Source organism: Daldinia vernicosa (genome assembly GCF_022497035.1).
Source record: "Daldinia vernicosa strain CBS 139.73 unplaced genomic scaffold F5Y00scaffold_52, whole genome shotgun sequence".
NCBI lineage: Eukaryota > Fungi > Ascomycota > Sordariomycetes > Xylariales > Hypoxylaceae > Daldinia > Daldinia vernicosa.
This window is the reverse complement of record NW_025953968.1, coordinates 164062-188440: the sequence shown is the minus strand read 5'-3', so window position 1 is coordinate 188440 and position 24379 is coordinate 164062. Positions and strand designations below refer to the sequence as shown.

The window sequence follows — 24379 nt, the reverse complement described above, 5'->3', positions numbered from 1 at the left end:
AGTCCCGAATGTGTTTCGCCCATTACGTTTCTCCGCGGGTCGAGTAGGTAGAAAGAAAGAAGAAAAAAAAAAGCATATAGGTACCTACATAAAGGGATCCGGCATCTAGTAATATTAAGCGAGCGACTGGGCTGTACCTATCTAGCTTACGCCCCCGTGCCGTTGTGTCTCGGTAATAAAGCAAGTCTCTTGGGTCAGGTTGGGAGTTGTCCGATTGGCATATGTACGGAGGTATGTAGGTAGGTCTGTCTCAGCGGCGGGAGGCTGAAGAGTTTCGAGTTGACACCCCCACACCGCCTGTGATGTACATATTGTCTATAAAATTGCTTTATGGGGAGCTGTGATTGGCGAGTTGGTCGTGTCTTGAGGGCTTGTCTTCAGCCCTTATGCACTGCTAGCTCCATGGAGTATACCTACTGCAGACATTCTTCAAGCCTCGTAAGAGGTAGGTAGGTAGGTATATGCTACATCAGCCCAGAGGGGGTTGAGATATAGTTGGTGTATATCTAGATGCATGTAGCCTTGAAATTCTTTTTTTTACTCTAAATGGTCATGCGTAGAATCTAGCTATGTACATAGTGATAATATCTACGTGCCTGCATATGGATGCGAATATAGCATCACGAAGTATACCTACCCTTCCCCCATCTTACACGGGTTATCCCGTCGGTGGCGTAACACTATACATACACCAATGCCGAGCGATGGCTCTCAAAGCCACACGGCCACTGATTACATTAGGTAGCTATACATATATCTATCTAGCTTACATACCTATCCCTATTCTGCTACCGATGTAATATGATAGGCGTGATGGGTCTCTATACTTATGCTGGCTTGACGTTAGGCCAAGGGCTAGAATCTTGACTGCTGCAGAGAGAGTGGTACGCGTCATATATCAAATGACACCGCATATGTCCACATGGTAACGGAAACAGGGCCGACCCCGCGGGAAGAAGATCTATGGAAGGGAAGCTTTGTTTTTATCTCTAGCTAGGATTTTGTTAGCCTCCTCGGAAACGCCGTTGTTTGCTGTGGGAGCCAAGTTTAACTATGGGATTTATACATATGGCCAGACTATATTCTTATTAAATACTTCTAGACGGCGGAGAAAGAAAACGGCGTCGAGATGATTGAAGTTTCTGCATATGCATTCCGCTGAAGATAGTATACCACCTGCACGTACTCCATGCAACAATTCCAGCCGCCATCCTTACGGTACTACCCTATACTTGCTATGCTGGGGTCAGCTTTACCATCAGGGGAGGCTTATGCCAGGCGATATAATTCTTCTGATTCTCAAGCCAATTTCTGCACTCGGGCATTAACTCGATATCGAAGTTATAAATAAGCTTGGCTAGGATGACTCGGGTCTCCATACGTCCCATTGTGAGCCCGAGGCAGTTCAACGGCCCGGAGCTGAACGGCTATGCACACCTGTTAGCATTTGCTTGACCTAAGACTGTGTTGCATATTTAGAATTCTAAATGCCTATCATATCCGAACGTATAGTGTCCATTATTTCAAAGTTATGATGCCGTGGGGGGAGAAAAGCCCGTAGGATATTCGGACATACCTGGAAGACTTCTCTTGAGTCGTTGGCATATCTTTCATCGCCTAACCAACGTTCAGGGACGAATTTCTTCGCGTCTTTAAAGTATCTCTCTAGTCGGCCAACAGCATAGTTATGGATGCCGATAATGGAGCCTTCGGGAACGAAATAGCCATCCACAGCGCAGCCTCCAGACGACATCAGTCGAGGGTTAAACGATGTTGCAACCGGAGGCCAGACACGCATAGACTCATCGATCGCAGCTAAAAGGTACGGGATATTAATAACGGAAGCAGCTGTAATGTCCTGCTCCGACTCGAACGTAGACCGAATCTCACGCTTAACTCGTTCCATAGCCTCTGGATGAATGAGCAAGAGGAAAAGCGTAGTAGCAGATGCTGTTGCTACGGTCTCCGATCCGGCCGTTACCAGCATCTGGGCGTTGGCATACATCTGCTCCTTCGTGAGAACCTCGCCGGCTTTGCTTTCGCTAGTAACAAACGACATGTAATCTGGATGACCCGTCTTCTTAGAAGCCATCCTCTTGTCTACTAGATCCAGAGTAGTCCTAAGATGATAGTTCTGCGCATCGGCAAAACTCTTTGGAATAAGGAACTTTTGCCAAATCCATAGCGCCCAAGACGAGATGTCGTTTAGGGCGTGTGTGTAAACCCCTGATGTAAAGTAGGCCATGCTAATTTTGATCCAGGGATGGTATTGCTCTTTCTCGATGCATTCGAAAACATCTTCGCCGAATACTAGGTCGCCTTGGATGTCAAAGGTCGCCCACATAGTATACTTTTCAATGTCAACAACACCCCCCCTCGCCGAGGCGTCTCGCAGTTTCCGAATCATAGAGTCGATGTATCCCAGCACGAGAGGTTCTTGCTCGCGCGAGGCCTTTTCGGAGAATGCAGGGTTAAGCTGACGACGTATTCTAGCATGCTCCTGTACTTCGGCTTGAAACATGCCTACGGCGCCGAACTTATCTTTAAGTGGCGCGGCCCGCGAATCACGGGTTAAAGGGCCTCCTTTGCCATAGCGAGGACCATATAGATCTTTGAAGGATGTGGGACCGGCACAAGAGACTTCGTCGGGGCCGACGCGTACGATAGGTCCATATTTCTCATGTAGCTCGGCAAACTTGTAGGGAGACCTGCCCTGCGCTCGAGACCAGCTTATAGGAAGAGGCGAGATGGCGTATAGCTTTGGACCCGGTATAGGGGCTAATGGGTGGAAGAAGGCATTGTAAACGATCTTGGTAATCCCTATTGCTAAATACTTATACAGAGTTCAGCAAAAATAAACTCAAACCGAATGCTTTAGTTATTCTTACCAATAGAACAAAAATTATCAGAAGCTCTAGAAAAGAAGCTCTCCAGAATGGCTCCACGAGCGTAGTAAGTCCTACCGCCATCTTGGCTTCGTACTCGATATTGTTACCAAGGCTCAACAACACACACGTGCTTTCTTTTCCCTAACACCTAAAATACCAAGCTCATATATATAACTACTCGCTGTTATATTTTAGTCTACATATTCCCGCGGCTCGAGAACAATCGACGGGAGCGGGGAGCTATCCATGTCACGTCATACTTGATATGTAAGTGAATGAGTGATGGATATATCTATAGTTTATTGTCACACAACATGTTGGCGATAGCAACCGGTTATAATGTAAAACTACTCAGTTCCCTTGGCGGATGGATTCCCGTAACATCGGCACTTGAAAAACACAGGCATTGCCTATCGATATGTAAGAAGGTGACGGCGTTACGACTAGGGCGATTAAACGAGAGCCGGAAAGATGCCTTCTTAGCCACTCAACCGGGGCGGATATCGGTTCATGTAAATCGTTCTAGTATAGACGGCATGGCTTCTGGAGAAGATTACTAACGATGGATGTGTGATCCCTATCTTGGGGTTCCTTTATATGAGATTGGGGAATCTGGGAGTTGCCCCAGCCGTTATCTCTTATAAGACGAGTCTAGACTTAAGCTGCATGGGAGCGATGAGAAATGGCCAAGATGGTGTAGATCGGTAGTTCTTAACGGTGTATTTCCGAACAAGCCCATTGGTTACATTTGAGATGACTCTTTACGAACAGTTGGAGTAGTGTAGCCAAGAGTTGATCAAGGTGTAATAAGCTATCTGCAAGTACTGCCTATCAATTATGTAAATGAAAGAGTTTAGGTAAACCCGGGTTTAATGCGACTTACGATGATGGAAGAGCATTTCTCCACTGAGCTGCAGCAGGGAACGCCCTAACCCCATAGAGGACTAGCGGCTTTACCCCACTACCTGGGAAGGCTCAACGTCAAATTCATAAGGTAAGGTTCAATTCAATGTTCCACCAAAAGGACACAGCTATCATAGGTACAAGGTACCCCACATATCTACAAAATTCAAGGTCCAATATTCCGTATCAAAGTTCATTATCACGAGCTTTAATCGACATAACCTTCTTAAAAAGTACCTGGTCTAAAAAGGACAGCGCAGTTTACCAAATACTCCTCACCCCTAAGAAACACACTTTAACATCGCAACACCCGCACAAACAAACCATCAATCAAATAATACCTATAAGTCATCCACCCACCATGTCACATCCCCGAATCGAAGAAGTATCCGACAGCGACCTCTCGGACCCCAGCGAGGGAGACATCGAAGACTTCATCGAAACCGACATCCTACGCCAAAAAGCCCCCGCGACCACCTCCCGTCCCTCCACCATCCCCTCCAGCACCAGCAGCAATCCCACCCTCCTCCACCCCTCCGCCGCCCCCCCAGCCCAACAAGTCCAAGCCAGCGACATAAAAGACTACCAAATGCTGTACCCGGTGTACTTCGACCTAACGCGTTCCCGCGCCCAAGGCCGGCGCGTATCCAAATCCCTCGCGGTGAAAAACCCCCTGGCGCGCGAAATCGCCGCCGCCTGCGCCGCGCTGCGTCTATCCCCCGTCTTCGAGGCGCACCGCATCCACCCCAAGGACTGGGCGAACCCGGGCCGCGTGCGCGTGAAGCTGGGCGGCAGTAGCAGCAAGAACAAAAACGCTGCCAACCCCTACGCCGCCGACGTCAAGAACAAGCACCACCTGTACGTCCTCGTCGCGCAGCACCTGCAAGCCCACCCCACGACCGACGCGAGCGACGCCCTGCGGCGCGTGCGCGTCCCCGGCCTCGGCGCCCCGAGCGACGACGAGCCCTGGCCGCGGCCCGCCGTCCCGCGCGGCTGGAAGATGGGCGAGTTATTACCCGCGTACAGCGCGGCCATGACGGGCGGTGGGGTTAGCGAGAACGCGTTTAAGGATATAATGCGGGAGATGCAGGGAGGAGGAGGAGGAGGAGGGGGTCCGGCTGATATGATGAGTATGCTTGGCCAGGGGCTTGGAGGGTTTGGAGGGGCGGGAGCGGGGGCGAGTGGAAGTGAGGCTGGTGGGGGAGGAGGGGGTGGGAAGAAGGGTAAGAAGGGGAAGGGGAAGGCGTGAGTGAAATTATGAGGTTTCGAAAGGGAAATGGCTTCTGAGATGGGATGGGATGAGATGAGTTGAGATACGGGATGTACGGCTCTCCGAGGTAGAAAAAAGGGGAAATCACTCAGGGAGTATAAGCTCCCACTATCATGGCATATCCACTACGAACAAATCTCTACAACACCAAGATATAAATAAATCAATGAATACATCATAATGGACGTGGCTTAAACATTTGCTGTGCGCTGCTGGCTACGCTGCAAATAAAAAAATAAAAAAGAATAGTGTGTAATGATACAAATGCCAGTTAATCAAGGGTATCTCGACCTCTCTCCCTTCATAAGCCCCCCAATCAATACTCATCTCCTAGGTACCTAACATATGTTATATGGTATTACACTTTACATAGCCGCAGCAAGTCTCCCCTGCAGCCCTTCCCACTCCCTAGACCCGACGATCTGGACCTCTCTTGCACCAACGCCAGGAATCACTTTGCCATCGGCATCAGGGAGTCGGATCTGCAGTCTCGCAGCGGCCTTGCGCATCATCTTCGCGTGGTCCGACTCTTGATGTTTCTTCCTGCCTTGTTCGGCGGTGAGCACCACCCTCGTCTTTTGGATCACGGATCCTTGCCAGCTGTTCCACGTAGCGTAGTCTTCAGCCTGCTTGGCAGCGTGATACTGTGGCGTCGCCTTCGCGGGACGCCATGCCATCTTGTCTTTCGGTAGGGTGCTCAAGTCGTAGACCTTAGCGGATGTCGCGAGCCTTAGGAGCTCGCCCAGCGCATCCCTACCTTCAGCTGCCACAAGCGCCTTTCGCTGTTCTACAACCGGGACGGGTTTCTGCAGAGGCTCCGCAAGCCAATCATGTCGGGCCTGTTCCGTTGCGCGCGCGCGCCGGTTATCCTCGCGTAGGTACCGAATAGCAGCTTGTAAGCTAGCGATGTCGTTTTTAAGGGCATCCATCTCACGTGCTGTGGCCACCGCGCGCTCCTGGCCCGCCTTCGCCCTGCTACCGTTAGAGCCGGTCTCGTCGCCAAACGCCCTACTATCACCGGCGATCTTCTTCCACTTGTCGCGGTCAACCTCGAGGGTCTTGGCCTCGCGGTCCTGCTGCTCGATGTCCTTCTTGAGACTTTCCACAAGCTTCTGCGCGTCTGCGAGCTGCGCTTCAAGGTCTGCCATGCGAGATGCTTTTGCATTCGCGTCCCGCATACGTGCTTCGAGCGTTTCGATGCGGAGGGCAGCTGTGCTAAGGTTCTCATCGCGCAGAGCGATCGTACGGCGAGCTTCGTTGTAATGTTCCTTAAGTTGTCGCAGCTCTTCCTCGGCATCAATCGGGATTGTCTTGAGTGCCTTAAGCTCCTGCGCGCGGAGGAGCCATGGCGCCTGGCTGCGTTCGAACTCCTGCGTCTGCGATAGATCGGCGCAAACAGCAGCAAGATCAGTAACTTGGCCAGTAAGCGTGCGAAGTTTGGAGAGATAAGTTGAGAAGAGATCGGATTCGGCAGACGAGAATGCAGTCATAATAGTATTATGGACGGCGCTCTGAACCTCTGGGTATGTGAACGGCTCGTCGCGGCCTTCCTCGTTGAGTAGCCTATGAAGGTCCACGCCAATCTTTCGAGACATTTCTGCAAGCTCTTGACTTGCAGCCTCGCACTCTTCAAACGCCTCCGCAGTATCGGGAGTAAGAGCCAGCGACCTGGCTCTAAGATCCTCCAGAGATCGTACCGCCTTGCTAATAATCACCTTAGCGCTACGTGTCTGGGTAATGACGGCTTCGGATTTCTTCGCGAAATGTTGAGCAAGTTCGTCTTCATCACCATTGGGAGGCACGACTCTTTGGACCATATCTTTTATTATGTTAAATGCCGTAGCAGCAGACTCTAGATGGCTTTGCATCAAGACCGTCTTCATCTGCATCTCATCTGCGAAGCTTTCTAGACCTTGCGAGATGTGGACCTCGCCCAGATGTGTCATAAGAGCAATGGTGCGTTGTAGCTCGCTGGCACACTGCTTCTCTTTCAGCTCGTCACGTCGAAGGCCATCGATCCAGGTATTTAGAGCTCGCTCGACAGGCTCTAGCTCGTATAAAGCGCCTTCATATTTGGCAAATTCTTCCAGTGAACAGTGACTGATAGCGTTGACAAAACGATCACACATGGAAGATACCCAAGTAAGCTTATCCAATGCGTCACAGCCGGCGAGTGCATCATCTTCAAGGCCGGGGTGCGGCTGTTTGTTGACACGTTCTTTGACGAAGCCATGCAGCAAGTTCGCCTTGAAAGCCAACCGGCTGAATCGCAGTAGCGCCAGAACGGAATCTTTGTCAGTATTGTAGCTCTCGGGCAAGAACAATTTAACAATCTGGAGGTGCTGTTGCGCTTCCTGGGCGTCCATGCGCTGCAGCTCAAGATCGATGGTCTTGATCTGCGTCTTCACGGCTGAGAGCTGGAGCTTCTGGTTGAGATCCATCATCGCTCTCGATTTGCTATTAAGTTGCTCAGACTCGGCCTCGTTAACGGCGTGGGATGCACGCATATCCTCCAGATCGGTCTGGAGATTAGTGACGAGCTCTCTAAATCGAGATAGCGTGTATTCCAAATCTCCTATGGTGTCGTCCTTCTCAGAAGCTCTTCGTCCTTGCTCGGCAATGATACTATCCTTAAAGTCGAGCTCATCTTGCATTTCCTTCTCATTCTGGACGTGGTTAACCTCAAGCTCATCGTTGATCTCCTTGAGTGCTTCGAGATCCTCTATCATGGCCTTTAACTCCTTGATGTGTTCGGACTGCTGTAACTTCTCGTAGCTAAGCTGCTCGATCATGCTCTCCGCACCCGCGTTGTCATCTAACTGCTGTCGGAGGTCCTCAGCACGGGCCTCGGACTCTAGCAGCTTCTCCTTAGCGATTTGATACTGCTCCTTTATGGCTTCAAAATCTTCCAAGTCCTTTTCAAGTGCTTTGATTTGTGCTTTCGACTCCTCTTCTTGCTCTTGAGTAATATCTCGTAGTCTAATAAGAGCTTCACGTAGCCGTTCATTGTGTCGTTCCATTTGCAGCCACCCCGTACTTGCTCTTTCATCAGGAGACATACCCTGGGAGTACTCGGCATTTTCCTCCCGCAGAACCTCTACTTCGAGCTCGAGTTCCTCTGCTTTTTGCCTCAAGGCGTCAAGCTCGGCTTTATAAACCTCGGCAGTCTCCTCGGCCATCTCGCGGTCCAGCGTTGCGAGTTCCATGACGGTCTCATGTTCCGCTTGTAAGGTCTCGATCTGTACTAGTCGTTCTTCCGCTTCCTTCAATTGCTTCCGTAGAGCGGAGTTTTCCTGTGCCGTAGACTGGTATTTTCCCTCGATCTTTTTATTAATAGATTCGAACTTGTCCCGTTGCTCTTGAATGAGCTCCAATTCTTTGATCTTTTCCCGATCTTCTAATCGCTTCCGCTCCAGAACTTTCAGTTTTGCTTTTAGGTCCTCATTCTCCCTAGCTGCGCTAGTAGCAGATGTACGAGTAGACGCAGCCGCACTCGGAGGCGCTTTAGAGCTTGCTGTGCTCGCTGGTTGTTTAGAAGATGTCGCCGAAGACGGCCCCGTAGAAGTGAGCTTCTCTAGAGCCTTTGTTCTAGAGCGCACGGGGCTTGTCGTCTGTTCTCCATCGCTCTTAAAGGGAGAGCCCAGATCCGATCCGTTACCACCCTCATTTCCTGATAAGGAATCCCCTGACCGTACTCTCCCAGCAGTAGAACGAGATGCACGAGCAGGAGCAGTAGAGACCCGTGCGTTAGGAGGCCTTGTGGCACCACTAACAGATCTCGTAGTATTAGATGACGTCGATACTTGTCTTCTATTACCAGCTGAAGGTAGTGCTGGTGGTCCCATAGATGTTCTAGTATTTACAGCTGGAGGACGAGGCCTCGCTCCAATGGAAGAAACGCGCGCATTCGATGGCGTACCGGTTCTCGAGTTCGAAACGCTAGGCGGGGCGGTCATTCCAAGTTGCTTCGTAGGAGACTTGGTGGGAGACTGTCATGGTAAGGTCAGAATCAAAGAAACGCGGGGATATATTAGTATAAGCTATATAAGCTGTACGCACCCTCACCATACTAGACGGCCGAGAAGACGAAGACCTCCTAGGTACCGGACTCGGGCTGGGCGCATTCAAGCTCATTCGTTTGCCCGTCCCCGTCGAAGGGTCCGTCATAGAATTTGATCGTCCCGCTACGGAGCTCGGTCGTCCCGTCACAGAGCTTGGTCGTCTAGCAGCTGTGCCTGTTCGCGGCCCTCTTTGAGGGGGGGCAGCAGACCTAGTAGGCGGAGCAGGCTGAAGCACGGCCGCTACGGTATTGGGCCGGACGAACATGCCTCTTCCCGGTGAGCAATCGAAGTAGCGCTCGCCTTGGACGGAACCGTCATTCTTTCCCCCATCATCCTCAAGCTCGATACCTATCCAGTCGCCCACAGCGAAATGGGTTTGTCCGACATATCGAACAATCGCATTGCGGCCGTCGGTGAGCCGAATCGTCTGCCCAACTTCGACATCCGACATTCTAGGCAGGAATTCCTTGTAAGTAGTTAGTTCATAATGGACCAGGGCGTTTGGTGTTGGCCCTGAAGCTTGACGTTGGAAGCTCTTTGTTCTTGTTTAAAAAAGTACAAAGTACGCGTTGCTTGTTTCGTCACGCGAATGATCATTACCTCCTTATCGGGGTTATTGCGGAAAATCACAGTGTGATGATACAGTATTTAGTGCTAGTTGCATATAGTAGAATTATCACTATATCAGTAATATCAAATCGGAGGCATCATTACCTTACATCAACGTATCACATCACATCACATACACCTACGATACACTATCACCAATAACAACCTCTCTACAACTTTTATAATACGGAAGTCAATATAGAAGAAAACTAAGAGCCCTAAAATCGAAATGAAAGCATTAAAATTTATGTTTCCTTATCTTACTCCCGAAATCATTACCATTACCTACCTCAGTCTCGATGCACCCTCAACACAGCTTCGTCCTACAATACCCAACTCAGGGGGTCTCACCTTTATCGCGAATACCCCGACCTGACACGACCTGAAGTGAGACTTTGTAGCATCACGGAAAATAAAAATAAAAACTAAAAAAGTCAAGTGATCTTATAAACCACCAAAAAGCCATATGTAGAGGGTAGGTAGGTAGGTATACCTAGAGGTATGTATGCAATACCATTCGCACAACCCGTGCCATGCTATGCTATTCGAACTCCCGCTCGTTTCATTACCTACAATACATACATTCATAACATACAACATTAGGTACATACATAATATTCCCGTTTTCTTTTTCCCATACATAGGTAAGTAGGTATGTTTTTACGTACAAGTGTACATTTAAACCAGCTGAGCACAAATTCATAACTATGCAACATAGGGGTATTGTAAACCTCCTCCCTCGACGCTCTTTTTTTCTTCGCCCGTGAATGAATACGTGAAAAGAAGAAGAAGAAGAAGAAGAAGAAGAAGAAGGAAAAAACCATCGATAAATTCATTCATGATCGCGGCGGCATCACAAACCCCGCTTTGAAACTCCCACTGCGCACCCACTCCATGATCTCGAACCCGAGTCGCCGTTCTAGCTTCTCGTCTACTACCCCTTTGCCCCCCTCCGCCACGTGCAGCACCATGACGGCCGGGTTGGCGAACTCCACGAGACTGTTGTTGCCTTGGGCTTCTACCTCCGCGGTTCGCTTGACGTATATCGTTAGGTCGGGGCCTACGATTCCTCGCCAGAGCGTCGCTAGCCACTGCCAATGGTCGTCCGCGCGGTAGGCGTCGTTTACGTGTAGCGAGCTGGCGTATCTATCTGAGACCGTCAGGCTGTACCCGTCGGATACGACGGCAACCGGGAGTCGAGGCTTGGTCTTGGGCGATACTTCGACGTCCATGGAATTCTCACCCGTCTCGCCATACGCCGTGCTTGCTAACGGCGGATAGCTGGTGATGTACTTTATAAGATCTTCGGATATCTTGTGCCACTTTAGCATCTTCGCAACATAAGTTGCTAGAGGACTCAAAAACCCTGACCCTCTTGGTGGGCTATTCTCTCTTATGACTTGTTCGTTCTCACTCGTATTACTATTATTCCTTCCATCCGTCTCTACCGGCCTTAGTTGTGTCTGGGTATCTTCCGTCCAAGTCTTTACGGCATATTCTCCCGAAACAGACAACGCTTTCTCTACTACAGCCGCCACCTCTTTTAGTATGGCCGGGGCCGCACCTTCGATGGCAATAAGAGGGCCTCGCGTCTCGAACAACGGTCCTCCCGGGCCAGGGGGCTTCAGGGGCGAGCTAATCGAGCGTAGCACCTCCAGCTTCAGTAGGAATGGCCATCTCGGTAGGGCATGTTGTGGTTGTGATTGCTTTTGGGGGGTACTGGCACCATTTGGAATGCCATGACCATGACCAGATTGAACGCTAGGGGGCATACGTGCCGGTCCTGGCCCCGAGCTTACGGCGGGCGAGCCTGGGACCTGTGTTTGTAGCGGTGGCAATCGGAGGGACTCATCAAATGCGGAGGTATGACGAGTTGGTGTCGGAGCAGCTTGATACGTCATTGGTGTACGCGGTGGCGGTGGTGGTTGCATGTGAGGGTAATTAGGTTGGCTAACCATTTGCCATTGCCTACCTCCTAGTCTAGGTAGTGGCCCAGGACCATATCCAGTTGCCGACAATGGTGGGCCGGCGAGTGGTTGACGGTGGAATCGTGGATCAGCAGACATATAGCCCATCGGCGGCGGCGATCCCGGGGTGAATACGTTCGGTCCGTTGAAACGACGTCGTTTTGTATCCACCGGCGTTCCTATTGGCGACATCATCGGGTAATCCTCATCGATATTTTGCATGTGCGGTGGCATATATCGACGTTCTTGGCTGTCAAGAGACATGATGCTCGAACCCGATCCACGCCGTAAGTGGTCTGTCTCTATTACTCTTGGGTTTGGTATCGCGTAGGACGGCATGTTAGGGCCCGGCCCGGCACCCTCCGGCGTTGCGGCACTGAAAGGGGTAGACGGTGTCCTTGGGGTCGCGATATAACGTCCACCGCACTTAGGACAGTGGCCAGGGTCTTCACCAGTCGCCGGTATGGGCCTGCTGCCGGAAGCTTTGCCTCCTCGCCTAGGTTGGTATCTGTAATCAGGGTATTGACGCTGATGTCGAATTTTTTCCTCTTCTGCAAGCCGTTTCCAATTATTCTTTATCTCCTCGGGTTGCTCACGCCACTGTTCGCCAATGAGCTTTGATATCTCCGGGTTGGCTAGTCCCGGATTCCGGGCGGCGACCTGGCCTTGGTAGTGCTGTCGATAAAGGATGAATGCTGTTGGAAGGGGTGAAAGCGAATGTCAGCTGTATGCTCTCAGATTCAAGTTTGCAACATATTCAATTTGTTACCGGATGTAATAAGACAAGTCTCGACCCTTTCATTTCCGCCCCTTTGAATTCTAAATACAGAACACAACACACGGACAAAGAGATAGCCGTCCGAGTTACCCGTCTCGGCACTGGGATACATCTGAAACCTTGTCGTGTTTCTGGAGGAGCAAAAGGGAAACAGTAAAGGGTTGGAAAGAAGAGCGGTGGGGGATATTTTCGGCTCAGGTAAAGTCCCAAACTCGAGTTTGCTAAGGCAAATAGGACGACAGCAGAAAACATGAGTAAAACTTCTTTACGTACCGTTACGCGGCCTAGGAACCTTGGGTGCTTTCGTACAGAGACATATTAGATCCCTAAGCCCTTCGGTTGTATTGGATGTTGCTGTATTAGGAGTATAAAGTCGAAGATCTTGGATTCGGGGCTGATTCGCCTCGTCCACGTCGATGGAGTATGCTCGTTTTCGACCTTGTCTTGTAGCGGCGGTTGCTGAGGAGCTACTATCATCGGACGGATGTGCTCCCGGAGCTGCTATGAGGTTTGATCTTGTTGCTTCTACTTCCCTGTCGTCCTGGGAATTCGTTGCCATCGTAGACCGAGACTCAGCCTGTCTTGTAGGGCTAGTTGTCAGCGTAGCTGAAGAATCTGTAGTCTGGAGGGAAGACCGGTCATTTTGGGAGGTAGAGGGAGAAGGATAGCTGCTGCTAGGTTCTGTCATGTTCTTCGCAAACGGTGAATAGCCAAGCAGAGCGTGTCGGTGTGTGGGGAGGACGGACAGCTCAAAGAGCGGAGTCCCAGTTCGGGAGCATACACGAGCTCTCGCTACAACGACTACCAAGGCCTCAGGGGTCTGGCATCTGAAGAGAGAAGGATCCTTGGAAACGGTGACGGCGACGACGATGATGTGATAAGCTAAACTAACTCGTAGTAGGGTACGGATGTGGCTGTTGATCTAAGGCGAAGACATGAGACATGAATAAATGGTGGAGGCAACAACTAAGGGCTTGTTAGGATTGTTTTCTTTGTTGATATCCTTTCTATTCATAAGGCTTCAGCTAGGTGACAATGACCAATAACCCTAGGAAGAGGGGAGGTACACTTTAGGTGGTCAATGACCTTATGCCGTTGCCACTACTAACCACCGCTGGCTCTCCTGCATACGCACATACAAACCCAGCGTTGGCCATTAACAAAGTGTTTTGCCAACGCAACTAATTAGTTTACTAGGGAAATACCTAAGAACCAGCAGGTTAGGTTAGGTCGAGAGAAGGGAAAAGGAGGATATGTTTCTTTGGGACTATGTCTCGGGAATATACTGAGGTCCAGTCTGTTGCAGATTAGAGCCACTTCTCTCTCTACCTATCTTTTTTTTTTCTTACCCCTTCCTTTGTCCAGCGTTTGCAACGGCCAATACCTAACAATTGCTCTGCCGTTCGCAGTAGTTGATAATAGGCCGGTCATTCTAATGATGACAAGAGTAGGTATAACAAATATATCAGACAACAAAGTCTATAAGGTCAATAGTCAATGCATACATAGGTATATAGTGGCCTTGTTCGACGCGGCCAAAAAAAGAAGTTGGGAAGTTTCCCTTCTTAACTGCTTGAAACAACATGACAACCCTTTAGTTCAAAGCTACATTAGGTACAATAACACTAGGAATGCTCTATGCTCTGCTGTCCCCCTGCTGGAACGGACTGAATACCTAACACTGTCTCTTACGAGCTCTCATTCCCCTCAATTGCTAGCAACAACAAAGACAATGTCAACCGAAATTAGCCTAGGTAAAAGTCACGTGGTCCCATAACTTTTCATTGTCCTTAGCCAAGTTTTTGTGAAGAGTCGTCGTTTTGCAATGTCTCAGTATTATCTCTGGGGTTGGCGATCTGGAAAGCAACCAACCAGGTTGTCTCTCTATTTATATTGCGAACAACCAACACACACACATACACATACATAGTACATTTAGGAACTCCGAAACCCCTCCGTAATGTAATTTTCCTATCCCAGATGCTTATTTCTCGCAGTTTCGGGGCCGTAGCCTTGCGAAATTGGATTATTATGATAAGTCCCGTCCGTGGTCTAAGACCTCCCGTTTTCTTAACTTAAGACACAACGTGCTTATGAGATAAACCCACGTCCTGTCTCACCGCTCAATAAGTCGGCACTCCGTCGCGCATCGAGGAAAAGCTCCTCGCACTCTGCAACATCTTTGATATCAATCTGACTACGACCATTGACTCGAGCGAGAATGCTATTTTTGATAAATCAGTTACTAGACCGCGTCGAAAGGAATAAGAAACATAGTAGACCGTTGAAAACATACCTTGCGGGAGTCAACAACTGAAGACAGTATCTGAGACTAATGCGCACACCGTGCTCCGCGATCTTGTCAATAGCGGCATCCGTGATCTGCACACCTTCTGTTGTTGCTCGGATGCGTACAATGCGCTTAATCTCGTCGGCCTCGTACGGTGTGGTAGGGATAATGAGGAGCCGGGCTAAGAAGTCAGGGGGGATGCCGTGTGCGGCAACAACACCATCCGTACCACGGATGGTGCACATACCGCGATTCGAGGCAAGCACGACAATCGGTGAGATTGAAGATTCTAACGCTCGGTTGAGATATGTAAAACACTCAATGTCAAGCATGTGAGCCTACTGTAGATTAGCTTCCCGACTCGAAATATGGTACGGTACGGTAGACGGGTATTACCTCATCAATGAATAAGACACCAGGGACAAGTTCAGCTACTCCCTGATCAATGTATTTGCTAACGACCTTGTTGATCTCGTCTCGTAGCTTCTCTGTGATCTCCGTCATCTTGGGCTTCATAAGCTGGCCCATCATACTCATTATGTCCTGGCCGCCTTGGGGCCGGGCGTTGGCAACGTCCAGGTCGTGAAGTGTAACATCTTGCACGATCTCTTTCTTCTTGTGCACCTCACCCTTCGGAATAGGGACATACTCCTCTGCTTCGAGATCGAATTCTGTGGCGTACGCGTCTGATCGTCCGACCCTTTTGCAGGCACCTGTGTTCGCCTCAATGTAGATGACATCTCCAACGGTAACTCTCTCCTTCTGGATTGCTTCGTAGATGCTTGGATCTAATCTGAGCTTCTTCTGGCCCCTTGCACTCTTCAAGCCTATCAGCAGCGTGCTGATAGTCTTTCCATAGCCACCTAGCGGGTTCTCTGCCTCTTCTGGGGTGAGCTCTGTGACTTCACCCTCGTAAACCTCTTTCGTCTCGCGCACTTTTAATCCGATGGCTCTTCGGAAGTTTTCCATCAACACTTCGGTCTTCTTCACTTCGGTTGAGTAGATCTCGCTTCCGACGATTGGGCAAAAGGGAATCTTGGTGCCGAGTTCGTGGCTCAGCGCAAGCGCAAGTGCCGTCTTTCCGGTCCCAGGTCCGCCCGCGAGTAATACACCACGGCCGGCCATCTTCGAAGCGCGAATGAGGTCGACGATGACACCAGCAGCCTATGCCGAGCAGAAAAATAAGTTAGTGGTCAGCCTGATATAGGCGGACACCAGGAGGCTGGAACCTACCTCTCGGGCCTGCTGTTGGCCTACAAAGCCGCCGGCCTGCCTCTCAGCTGTGCCATCGGATTTGAGGCCTAATCCTTTGATGTGAGTGTGAGCAGCAGTTCGATTTTCGCGATTGTTGCCCTTAACCTCGCTGATTTGCACCATCTTTGCGAAGGGATGGGTTTATCGTTTATCACTAAACGGTGGGAATAAATCGTGGTTCTACGAAGTAGGTAATTTAGATTCAATCAAAGACCGATCTTGATTGCTTATTTGAAAGGGTTTGTAGGGTTAGAAATCATATGTGAAACTAGTAGCTTAGAAGAAGTGCTGAAAATCGGTGTCGCATTAGAAATTATGAACTTATCAGAGTTGGGAGCTTGGGTCAATGAATTGATGTTAACCTACGGTTAGAGCTCTAAAGTCGCGAATCTTTTCTGGGTCGCGCTTGTACGGTCCGTTTTTATACTGTATTTGATTACTGTATATTAAGCTTCGATAGGTCCTTCTAGGCCCAACCAACGTAGATTACCTAAGTAGATGTACTTCGGTACGTATTTCATTCAATATACTTCGTACCTACCTACACATCAATGAACCAAATTCTTCATCCTTTCTATACCTCGAGTAACCCTATATATGTACAAACTACTAACCCTCTATCTACCTATAGAATCTTATATTATATCTACAGTCGTTTAAGTACGATATCTTCTCTTTCATTCGTATTTTTGTCCACATCCTCGCAAAGCATTGGTGCGTTTTCGTTATCCGTAGAGGTTGCAACAGCTGTGTCTCTTGTCTCTACATCTTCATAATCGCCGTTCTTCCTCGTCTCTTTCTTCGTAAGAACAACCCATAATGCGCTACTAATGATGAGACCGCATCCTGTGAGACTCATCCACCCCATACTATTGCCAAAGATCCAACGGTCGAAACCCGCTGCGAATAACATGTGTGTGTAGGTCATAGCAGTTGCACGGTTGCTCTTCTCGATAGATAGACCAGCCGTCATAAGCACCTGCATAATTACACCACATGCGGCAACCGCTATGAGCAGCGCACCTTGGCGGATCGAGTGTGGCAGTTCAAGACGTAGATCCGGTTGCCCATAGTCGAGCATCGGCGCAAGGGATAGAGTTGTGGTTGTGACGATCAAAGTCCATGAGCTGAAGTAGTTGACTGATATCAAGGGGTGCGCCCGCTTCCCGATACATCTCAATGTTGTAAAAGCAACCGCCGCTCCAAGGACGCCTAAGAGCGCAACGCCAATAGCTTTCAAGCGCTCGGCACTTGTTGAGATATGCTCTCCACCAGGGTAAGAAGTTGCTTCTGCCGTGGCATTTACGACAGCTTCCGCTACTATATTACTAGCTGCAGATGGAGAAGTTGCATGCGAGAAGAGGGACGCCGGCTTCGTGATGAGCACGACTCCTGCCAATGCCACAAACGACGCGAGTTGCTCAACTCGTGTAAAGGGTTCGTGCATGAAGATATGGCACAAGTACCCGGTGATGTTAGGGGCGAGGAAAGTAATAACGGTTGCTTCAGCGAGCGGTATATACTTGACTGAGTACCACATACCGTATATACCAAAGAAACCAGAGAATCCTCTCAATACTAGGAGCCACCGGACATCCTTGTGCCCTAGTATGCCGTGCGGGATTCTCTTCCACCATATGTATGCGGTGGCCCCTATAACTGTCATGCTCATTCTTGCAAAGAGAATTTGCATAGGATGCATGCCTCCTTCTACTTCGAGTAGGCGGGCGATAAGATTCATCAGCGACCCGAAGAACTGTGCTGCGAATACCAAAATTGGTGCTTTATTTTTACGCCATGTTGATCCAAACCACCCTCGGACTCCCAGGCTTGGATGAGTCTTGCCAGGTTTTAAGGGAGGTCCCGGTGACACGCCTCGTCCATCCGAAGAAAACCGATCCGACTCAATGTCTACGACAGTTGATAAGTCCGATTCGAATTCGCTGTGTTTCTCAGGTTTGTCAACCAAGACAGGGAGATAAGAGAGGTAAGTTTCTTCACTATTGTCGAGTTGTTTGGTTTCGGGAATTAATATAGAGGGCGACATGATCATCAATATCTCCGAAGTGCTCCAACTAATCCTGAGGGCGCCGGTTCTGTCCTCATCCACACAGACTTAAGGATGGCTATAAACGAGGTTTGGAATGGTTTTACGGCGAGTATTCTGTCTCAGTTACTTCCCAACAAGTAATGCTAAAGAGACTGTTTAAGATAGGAAATATTCTGGTAACTTATTTGGGCTGAAGATCGACCTGTCATAAGCGGGGGAAGACGAATTATTAGCAACCATAACGTGCTTCTTCGTTAGAACATACCCATCCCATGATGCAACCACTACGAACCGAAGTAACCGCATCCGCCGAAAGTTTGTTGTGGGGTCTGAGCATCCATATACTTGAACGGGTGTCGTTACAGGCGGGAGAAGTATGCTCCACTAACAAGCGAGTAATAATGCTTTATACTTTAAACTTGTGTAAGTGCTAGTTAGTGTGGGTTGTAGGTATCTACAAATTATTATCCCTCACCTAACTACCTCTAGGTAGGAACCATGAAACCAGCTCTGTGGCTGTCGGAACACCTGAAAATGTCATCTGTCACTGGAGCAAGATAATGTAAAGCTACTGGCGTGATCGTCCTGTCGACCCCGATGCCGCGGTCCATCCAGCGAATCGGTAGTTACCCCGCGTGGGTAGCAAAGCCGGACTAGCCGGACTACCAGGCGCATGATCCGGGGTTGAGGGTCGTAACGAGAACCTTTTTGGGGTCTGTCTACATGTGTAAGTTAGGTTGGTAAATCGCGAAGTAGGGTTGTAATACTTTCAACTCCCGATACGACTGAGCGTAGCACTTAGTACCTGATTACTACCCGGAATCGGCAAGTGTGCCATATTGATAGAGTGCCGGATATAAGAAAGCCTACCTATTAAACATGGACACTATTAGTACCATGCTACTTGATCTCTAAACCTAGGCGTGCTTAGATCTAAGATTTACTTTGAGGCTGTACTAGAGTTTGATATATAAACTTGAAAATGGAAACTCAGCTGCCAGGGTACTGTCAAATACGAAGTTCTAATTATCTTAGTAATATACCATTACAATAAGCATAGGTAGATATAGTGATGAGAGTTGACACTCGATATTCCTGATATATTCCTGACGTAAGATTTGCTTCAGAGGTGCCGGGAATCACTACCATTGCTATCTCTATAGGCATAGGTAAAAAGTGGCTTTATTATCAGTTGCCCTTACTATCTCAAGGTACAAGGACGAAGACGTAGGTAGTGAGCCTCTCACTACAAGGGCTTTCCTTCGCTTTTCTTCGTTCCTCTTCGTTCCTATAACCAGCTACACATAAGGTATCATATTAGAATTTAAACAAGTTGGCAGTGAAGTAAACCCCATTCTATTGTATCCGCCATTCAATAGCTACTCGAAGTCGTCGGCCGTTCCTCGATCAACGCTAGTAGTTTGGTTTTGCTATACACGAAGCCTTATCCAGCCGTATAAGTTCACGACAAAGATTCCATCGAGATGCCCGCCAAAATATGCGTGTAGATACAACATCCACCAACCCTATATCCATTTCCCAACCCCACCACCACCGAAGCTCTACCTAATAAGACCAACTCGCAACCGCCGTCCCATTAAGCGCCACACACACGCCCACCGTCGGGCCCACCACCATCGAGTCCCCAGTACAATCGGCTCCGGTCCAGCCCGTCAGGGAAAGCGTCTCGGGCCGCTCGTTGTACCGCACGCGCGCGGACCCGGTGCCCGGCGTAGCCGTGTTCTGGCACGCGCCGCGGCTGTAGAGAAATGCCGAAATGCCGGTGGTCCCGCTGCAGTCGGCCGCCGCGCTGAAGATTTCTGCGTAGAAGACGACGGAGGGGTCGGCGGCGCGGGATGCGGTGGTGAGGGCTGCTAGGCCGGGGAGAAGGAGGGTGAGGGTGGGACGCATTTTGTTGGTAGGTAGGCAAGGATGTTTTTCCGCTAGGGGGTGGGTTTGGTAGTTATTTGGTCTTGAGTGGTATAAGACTTGCTTCTTTGTTGCTGATGCTCGTATCTGAAGTCGTAGGAGTGTGAGGTGAAGCCGAAAGGTTAAGAGGAACTGTGGCCGCAGTTAACGGCCTATTTATACTCCAGACAAGAGGCTCTCGTCGGCTGCCTAGGCTGCAACAATACCTACATACATGCCAAAGAGCTATTATTAGAGCCAAGTTTCTTCGTTGCAATATAAGTAAGCCATGAGTAATTCGATCGTTCGATCGTGAACTGCGATAAAACCTCAGAAATCCTCCCGTCTAATATCTTGGCTCCGGATTAGAAGCGCTAATGGCAAAAGGTCCCTGCTTTATAAACCGGATAACCACGCACATTCCCCATAGTTCGGAAGTATGCGAAGCTTTTACCTTCTGGATGTGGTTCGGTTGTCGCGTCTGGACCGGTAGACGCCATGGTTCACGATCCTTCGTCTTGATTGAAGTGGCTACTCGGGACTTTGTACTAGCCCCTAGGTCACCGCTAAGTTAGTAATATAAATCTTGACTGAATATGCGGAGTAAACATGCATTTCCAGTTTCAAGCATTAGTATAAGCAATTCTTATGATGCTTCATACGGAACGACTGGATAAAAATAATGTAAATTGGTAGTCAAGCACGCATGTATTAGTCTCGAGCAAAAGAACCCGACCCAGACTCTCGTGACTCTAAAATGCAATTTGGTATTTCGCTGCCCCCAACGCCGTCGCTATGCCTATAAAGATGCAAAATTCATCATAGTCGTCATCCATAATGAGACACCGCCCCATACCCAAACCAATCTCTATACCCACATTTTACGACGCTATCCTGTTTTGGGCGTTCTCTTCCTCTTCTTGCTCCCCGTACCCTTCGCCGACGATGCCGCCGCCGTGTTCATAAGCTCGAGATCCTCATCCTCGTCATCAAGACCGAGCAGGTCGTCCTCCCCACCAGCCGCGGCATTGGCAGCAGCAGCGGCAGCACTCTCCTTACCGTGCTCCTTCGCAAGCGCGTCATCCTCTTGATCGAAAGTTCGGCGCATCTCCTTGATCTTCTGACGCTTCTCGATCATACTCTTGACGCGCCCGAGGTACTGGGGGTTGCGGCGCAGCGCGAACTCGAAGTCGTCGAACTTGAGCTTCTGGCGCCCGGCTACCTGCGCGTGGCGACTCGCCTCGAAGCAGACGCCCTCTAGGAACTCGGTCACGATCTCGTCTAGCACGCGTACTGTGTCCGGCAACGGGTCCTGGACGTCGCCGAAGGCGTAGAGGAGGGCACGGACTGGAGGGGTTCGGTCAATTTATTTGGGTTGACTGGGGGATAGGTGTATCGGCAATTGGGTGATAGAGAAGATGCAATATACGTACTTTCTTTCGCATTGAAAGTCTCCTTGCCCACATTCTTACCAGCACGGGCGCGAGGCTCCATGATGAACGCGGATGGCGCTGTTGTAAATATAAAGTATAAAGTGGCGATGCTGATATTTCCTTGGGCGAAGGGTTTCTAGCTTTACGGATTTGGGCTAGTCATTAATCATAGACGCGCGTAAGAAACGATGGTGATATCGGATGTCGAAGTTTATGTTTGACGGAGATAAGATACCTGGTGTAAGATACCTAGTGTATGTAGAGGGAGCATTAGGTAAGGCTGAGGAAGACTGAAGTTGTACCTCGATGTTTGGTAGTGGGGTCTGATAAGATAAATTGTTAGGTACACACACCCACATCCCTGACTGTCCGTGACTCCGTGTAACTTGGAGCTGAAATCTGGAAATTTAAACATTCCATGGTACGTACCATCTAGCTGATGGATTCCCCCAGTCAGAGATCCCTGTCATCCATGCTTCACGCTACGGATTATCGCCGGATAAGCTTCTCCTTACATAGCAGCTTAGGTAAGCTTTCCAACCCTGTCGACAGCTGGCTTCTAGAAAGGCTGAAACCGCGAGTCGCCGCATGAGGAAATAGCAAAATAATCGGGCATTCGAAGAACAAGAGACGACGCGTATAACCTTATAGCGAGCCGACAGTTCAACGTTGCGAATATGGTCAGTTTATATTTTATTTACACGTATTGACGTAATATAATGCCAATGCCAGTGCCAATGCTAATGCTAATTGTCGAATTTAGTCCGCGCTCTTCAATTTCCAGTCTCTCCTCCTCGTCATCCTCCTCCTTATCTGCACATGCGCCTACGTACACCAAATATTCCCCACGATTCTCGACAGGAATAAGCAGGGGTAGGTTTATTGCTATTTGAGTCTGCGCGTATTATCACGTTGCGAACGAGGCTGAGCTTTTGTATTACAGTTTCATGGGTATCTTCTGGAAGGCTGCGAGAATAGGGGAGAGGCTAAGTCCATATATGAGTCTATGCTGTGTATTCATGGCGGTAAGCTACCTACCTAAGCACCCCCCTTGCTACTGGAATCCAACGCGGCTCACTAATAATGAATAGTGCTCGATGGTTATCGGTAACTAGCGCATCGGACGCACCCTTATGTGTATCGTAGAGGACGAATGGAGTCAGGTTTGTTTTTCAGCAGCGGAGTAAACGGCAACATGGGGATGGTGGCACGGTAATGGCGATATCGTCATGAATGGACGAGTTTTACCTATCATCATACAACAGAAAACTTGATTATGCATCCGCCGAAACAGTCACTATCATTGATTCTGCTACGACAAGCGAGCAACAAGCCTCGTCGCATTTCGCCGTCCCGTCATTATACACCAGTTGTTCAGCTCGTCGCCATCTGTAAAACGTGAGCTTGTTGCCTCACTTGGTGATCAAGCGATGCGTTATCGTCGGCGATTCAGGCGCGGTGTACAAGCTTGGGTTGCCGCTTCGTGGAACTCGGCCTCTACGCTGGTTCTGTTTAACCGAGTTTGTGGCAAGTGAGCTACAAATATGATGAACCTCAATGAAGCTGGCGACAGTACTACGGTTATTTCCTGGAATTGATTGGTGGCCTGCTTATTGACAATGTCTACACTGTAGTCATAATACTTTCCACGGCTAAACGGCAATGATGTCTCCGGTGAAGATGTCTTATTATTCGAATGGCAACTTTGCTGACAGAGGGCGAGTTCTTGATAGGTATTCTTAGATTCCATATCACAAAGTATTATATTTCAGTTGAAGTAATTGGTGGTGATGCCGTAATTATATTAGTCACGAATGCCCGTATATATTGCCACTAAATCACAGCCAATCCTATCCTAAACCTTTGCTCTTCTCATAAAATAGGAGAGTATTTAAATGCATCCCACGCTTCGACCGAGGCTGACCTAGGACTAGGTATGCGAATGCGCTGACAATAGCACTCCCTACACCCTCAGCCTTATATTACCTGCATGTAATATTATAGTTCCATCATCTTATGGGGATCGACCTACTCCCTAACATGACTCCCCTATTCCCGAGAACCTGGCAGAGACTGATGCATAATTAATAGATGCGAACACAGGTTCGTGCTCGATCCTTCGGCCTCTCTCCGGCTTTGTTAGGGGATGACTTGCATGAGTATATTAGACCCAAGGTGTTGCACGGCCTTAATATATTGATATAGAAGGGACGTTACGTTGAGTCACGGTCAATTGCGAAAGAAATTGGTTTATCATGCGTACCTATGGATATGATAGATTCAGAAACATTGCTGTAGTTTCTCGATAGTTTGAAGTATTATGCAGTCAGTTCGGGTAGGTATACAATCCTACTATCCGGGTGTAAGACAATACGCTTAAAGAAAGGGAGAAGCGCAATATTATTAACTACTATACAAGTAATTTAGAATCTTTGACGTCATGGTTAGAGCTAAGAAACTGTTACATTTAGAGGGTCAAGTACCTAATGTCTAATAAGAAATTAGTTGGTATGTAGTTTAGTAGTTTAATAGTAAGATAGATCCCTTTTGGACGCTCGGCATTGATAGATGGAGATCTTCATTGGGTTTACAGATGGTCCGTCGATGATGCGGAGACTCAATTCCCTAGCCAAACGAGCAAATAAGCACATTCCCGAAGGCGTCGTCTTACGACAGCGCCTTATCGTTCTCGGGAGGCAGCAGGGCTCTGTGCCATCTCACCCGCGCCCGTTCCGTTCGTTCGTTAGATTTACGATGTGTCGAATCGAACTTCATACTAAGGTTAGACGTTCCGGATGTGCCCTACACGCTAGAAAGATGTGGTCGGCGAAGTCGGGAAAGCCGAGCATTTGAAATAGGATCGCTCCGGTAATTAAGTTGTGTTGTATGACTCGCATAGAGCTGAACTCTAGAACATTCGTCGTCATCAATCGAATGGTAATATATATGTAAAAGTGAAAAAAGGTAA

At 49.0% G+C, this 24379-nt stretch overlaps 9 protein-coding genes across 9 annotated transcripts; 2 read left to right on the top strand and 7 right to left on the bottom strand.

Moving 5' to 3' along the window:
• Nucleotides 1-960: 960 nt before the first annotated feature.
• On the bottom strand, nucleotides 961-3713 carry F5Y00DRAFT_245652 (cytochrome P450). Its single transcript, XM_048008997.1, has 3 exons — nucleotides 2889-3713; nucleotides 1577-2833; nucleotides 961-1427 (listed from the first exon to the last, which is right to left on the bottom strand). Exons 1-3 carry the CDS (start codon nucleotides 2967-2969, stop codon nucleotides 1236-1238), a joined length of 1530 nt encoding a protein of 509 aa, XP_047861712.1. The 5' UTR covers nucleotides 2970-3713; the 3' UTR covers nucleotides 961-1235.
• Nucleotides 3714-3918: 205 nt separating this feature from the next.
• F5Y00DRAFT_245650 (signal recognition particle, SRP19 subunit) lies at nucleotides 3919-5247 on the top strand. The gene has a single exon (XM_048008996.1). It carries the CDS (start codon nucleotides 4153-4155, stop codon nucleotides 5038-5040), a length of 888 nt encoding a protein of 295 aa, XP_047861711.1. The 5' UTR covers nucleotides 3919-4152; the 3' UTR covers nucleotides 5041-5247.
• A 179-nt stretch (nucleotides 5248-5426) lies between these two features.
• F5Y00DRAFT_255090 (dynein associated protein-domain-containing protein) lies at nucleotides 5427-9573 on the bottom strand (the record flags this gene model as incomplete). Its single annotated transcript, XM_048010256.1, has 10 exons — nucleotides 5427-8020; nucleotides 8057-8123; nucleotides 8157-8177; nucleotides 8220-8273; nucleotides 8307-8444; nucleotides 8481-8630; nucleotides 8661-8723; nucleotides 8757-8817; nucleotides 8857-8893; nucleotides 9081-9573. 10 exons carry the CDS (start codon nucleotides 9571-9573, stop codon nucleotides 5427-5429), a joined length of 3678 nt encoding a protein of 1225 aa, XP_047861710.1.
• Nucleotides 9574-10567: 994 nt separating this feature from the next.
• Nucleotides 10568-13035, bottom strand: F5Y00DRAFT_255089 (uncharacterized protein; the record flags this gene model as incomplete). Its single annotated transcript, XM_048010255.1, has 2 exons — nucleotides 10568-12393; nucleotides 12750-13035. 2 exons carry the CDS (start codon nucleotides 13033-13035, stop codon nucleotides 10568-10570), a joined length of 2112 nt encoding a protein of 703 aa, XP_047861709.1.
• A 1259-nt stretch (nucleotides 13036-14294) lies between these two features.
• Nucleotides 14295-16395, bottom strand: F5Y00DRAFT_245646 (TBP-interacting protein). The gene is made up of 4 exons (XM_048008995.1): nucleotides 16000-16395; nucleotides 15163-15930; nucleotides 14773-15104; nucleotides 14295-14700 (listed from the first exon to the last, which is right to left on the bottom strand). The coding sequence occupies exons 1-4, from the start codon at nucleotides 16141-16143 to the stop codon at nucleotides 14568-14570; spliced, it is 1377 nt and encodes a 458-aa protein (XP_047861708.1). The 5' UTR covers nucleotides 16144-16395; the 3' UTR covers nucleotides 14295-14567.
• A 271-nt stretch (nucleotides 16396-16666) lies between these two features.
• Nucleotides 16667-18067, bottom strand: F5Y00DRAFT_255087 (uncharacterized protein; the record flags this gene model as incomplete). The annotated part of the gene is made up of 1 exon (XM_048010254.1): nucleotides 16667-18067. The coding sequence occupies one exon, from the start codon at nucleotides 18065-18067 to the stop codon at nucleotides 16667-16669; it is 1401 nt and encodes a 466-aa protein (XP_047861707.1).
• A 1168-nt stretch (nucleotides 18068-19235) lies between these two features.
• Nucleotides 19236-20727, bottom strand: F5Y00DRAFT_245642 (uncharacterized protein). Its single transcript, XM_048008994.1, has 3 exons — nucleotides 20592-20727; nucleotides 20214-20533; nucleotides 19236-20131 (listed from the first exon to the last, which is right to left on the bottom strand). The coding sequence occupies exon 3, from the start codon at nucleotides 19979-19981 to the stop codon at nucleotides 19637-19639; it is 345 nt and encodes a 114-aa protein (XP_047861706.1). The 5' UTR covers nucleotides 19982-20131; nucleotides 20214-20533; nucleotides 20592-20727; the 3' UTR covers nucleotides 19236-19636.
• On the bottom strand, nucleotides 20728-21773 carry F5Y00DRAFT_245639 (TFIID-18kDa-domain-containing protein). Its single transcript, XM_048008993.1, has 2 exons — nucleotides 21412-21773; nucleotides 20728-21325 (listed from the first exon to the last, which is right to left on the bottom strand). The coding sequence occupies exons 1-2, from the start codon at nucleotides 21470-21472 to the stop codon at nucleotides 20868-20870; spliced, it is 519 nt and encodes a 172-aa protein (XP_047861705.1). The 5' UTR covers nucleotides 21473-21773; the 3' UTR covers nucleotides 20728-20867.
• A 16-nt stretch (nucleotides 21774-21789) lies between these two features.
• Nucleotides 21790-23188, top strand: F5Y00DRAFT_245636 (uncharacterized protein; the record flags this gene model as incomplete). The annotated part of the gene is made up of 4 exons (XM_048008992.1): nucleotides 21790-22091; nucleotides 22175-22284; nucleotides 22355-22436; nucleotides 22503-23188. Coding segments are annotated over exons 1-4 (215 nt in total), but the record flags the coding sequence as incomplete, so codon positions are not given.
• Between the last annotated feature and the right edge of the window lie 1191 nt (nucleotides 23189-24379).

Excerpts from the sequence above, each read along its gene's own strand:
- F5Y00DRAFT_245642 (XM_048008994.1), bottom strand. The coding sequence starts at position 19,981 with ATGCGTCCCACCCTCACCCTCCTTCTCCCCGGCCTAGCAGCCCTCACC.
- F5Y00DRAFT_245639 (XM_048008993.1), bottom strand. The coding sequence starts at position 21,472 with ATGGAGCCTCGCGCCCGTGCTGGTAAGAATGTGGGCAAGGAGACTTTC. Across the intron at positions 21,326-21,411 it reads GACTTTCAATGCGAAAGAAA|TCCGTGCCCTCCTCTACGCC; the intron begins GTACGTATATTG and ends GAACCCCTCCAG.
- F5Y00DRAFT_245650 (XM_048008996.1), top strand. The coding sequence starts at position 4,153 with ATGTCACATCCCCGAATCGAAGAAGTATCCGACAGCGACCTCTCGGAC.
- F5Y00DRAFT_245652 (XM_048008997.1), bottom strand. The coding sequence starts at position 2,969 with ATGGCGGTAGGACTTACTACGCTCGTGGAGCCATTCTGGAGAGCTTCT. Across the intron at positions 2,834-2,888 it reads TGATAATTTTTGTTCTATTG|TATTTAGCAATAGGGATTAC; the intron begins GTAAGAATAACT and ends ACTCTGTATAAG. Across the intron at positions 1,428-1,576 it reads ACTCAAGAGAAGTCTTCCAG|CCGTTCAGCTCCGGGCCGTT; the intron begins GTATGTCCGAAT and ends AGGTGTGCATAG.
- F5Y00DRAFT_245646 (XM_048008995.1), bottom strand. The coding sequence starts at position 16,143 with ATGGTGCAAATCAGCGAGGTTAAGGGCAACAATCGCGAAAATCGAACT. Across the intron at positions 15,931-15,999 it reads GCCAACAGCAGGCCCGAGAG|GCTGCTGGTGTCATCGTCGA; the intron begins GTAGGTTCCAGC and ends TGCTCGGCATAG. Across the intron at positions 15,105-15,162 it reads GTGTCTTATTCATTGATGAG|GCTCACATGCTTGACATTGA; the intron begins GTAATACCCGTC and ends AATCTACAGTAG.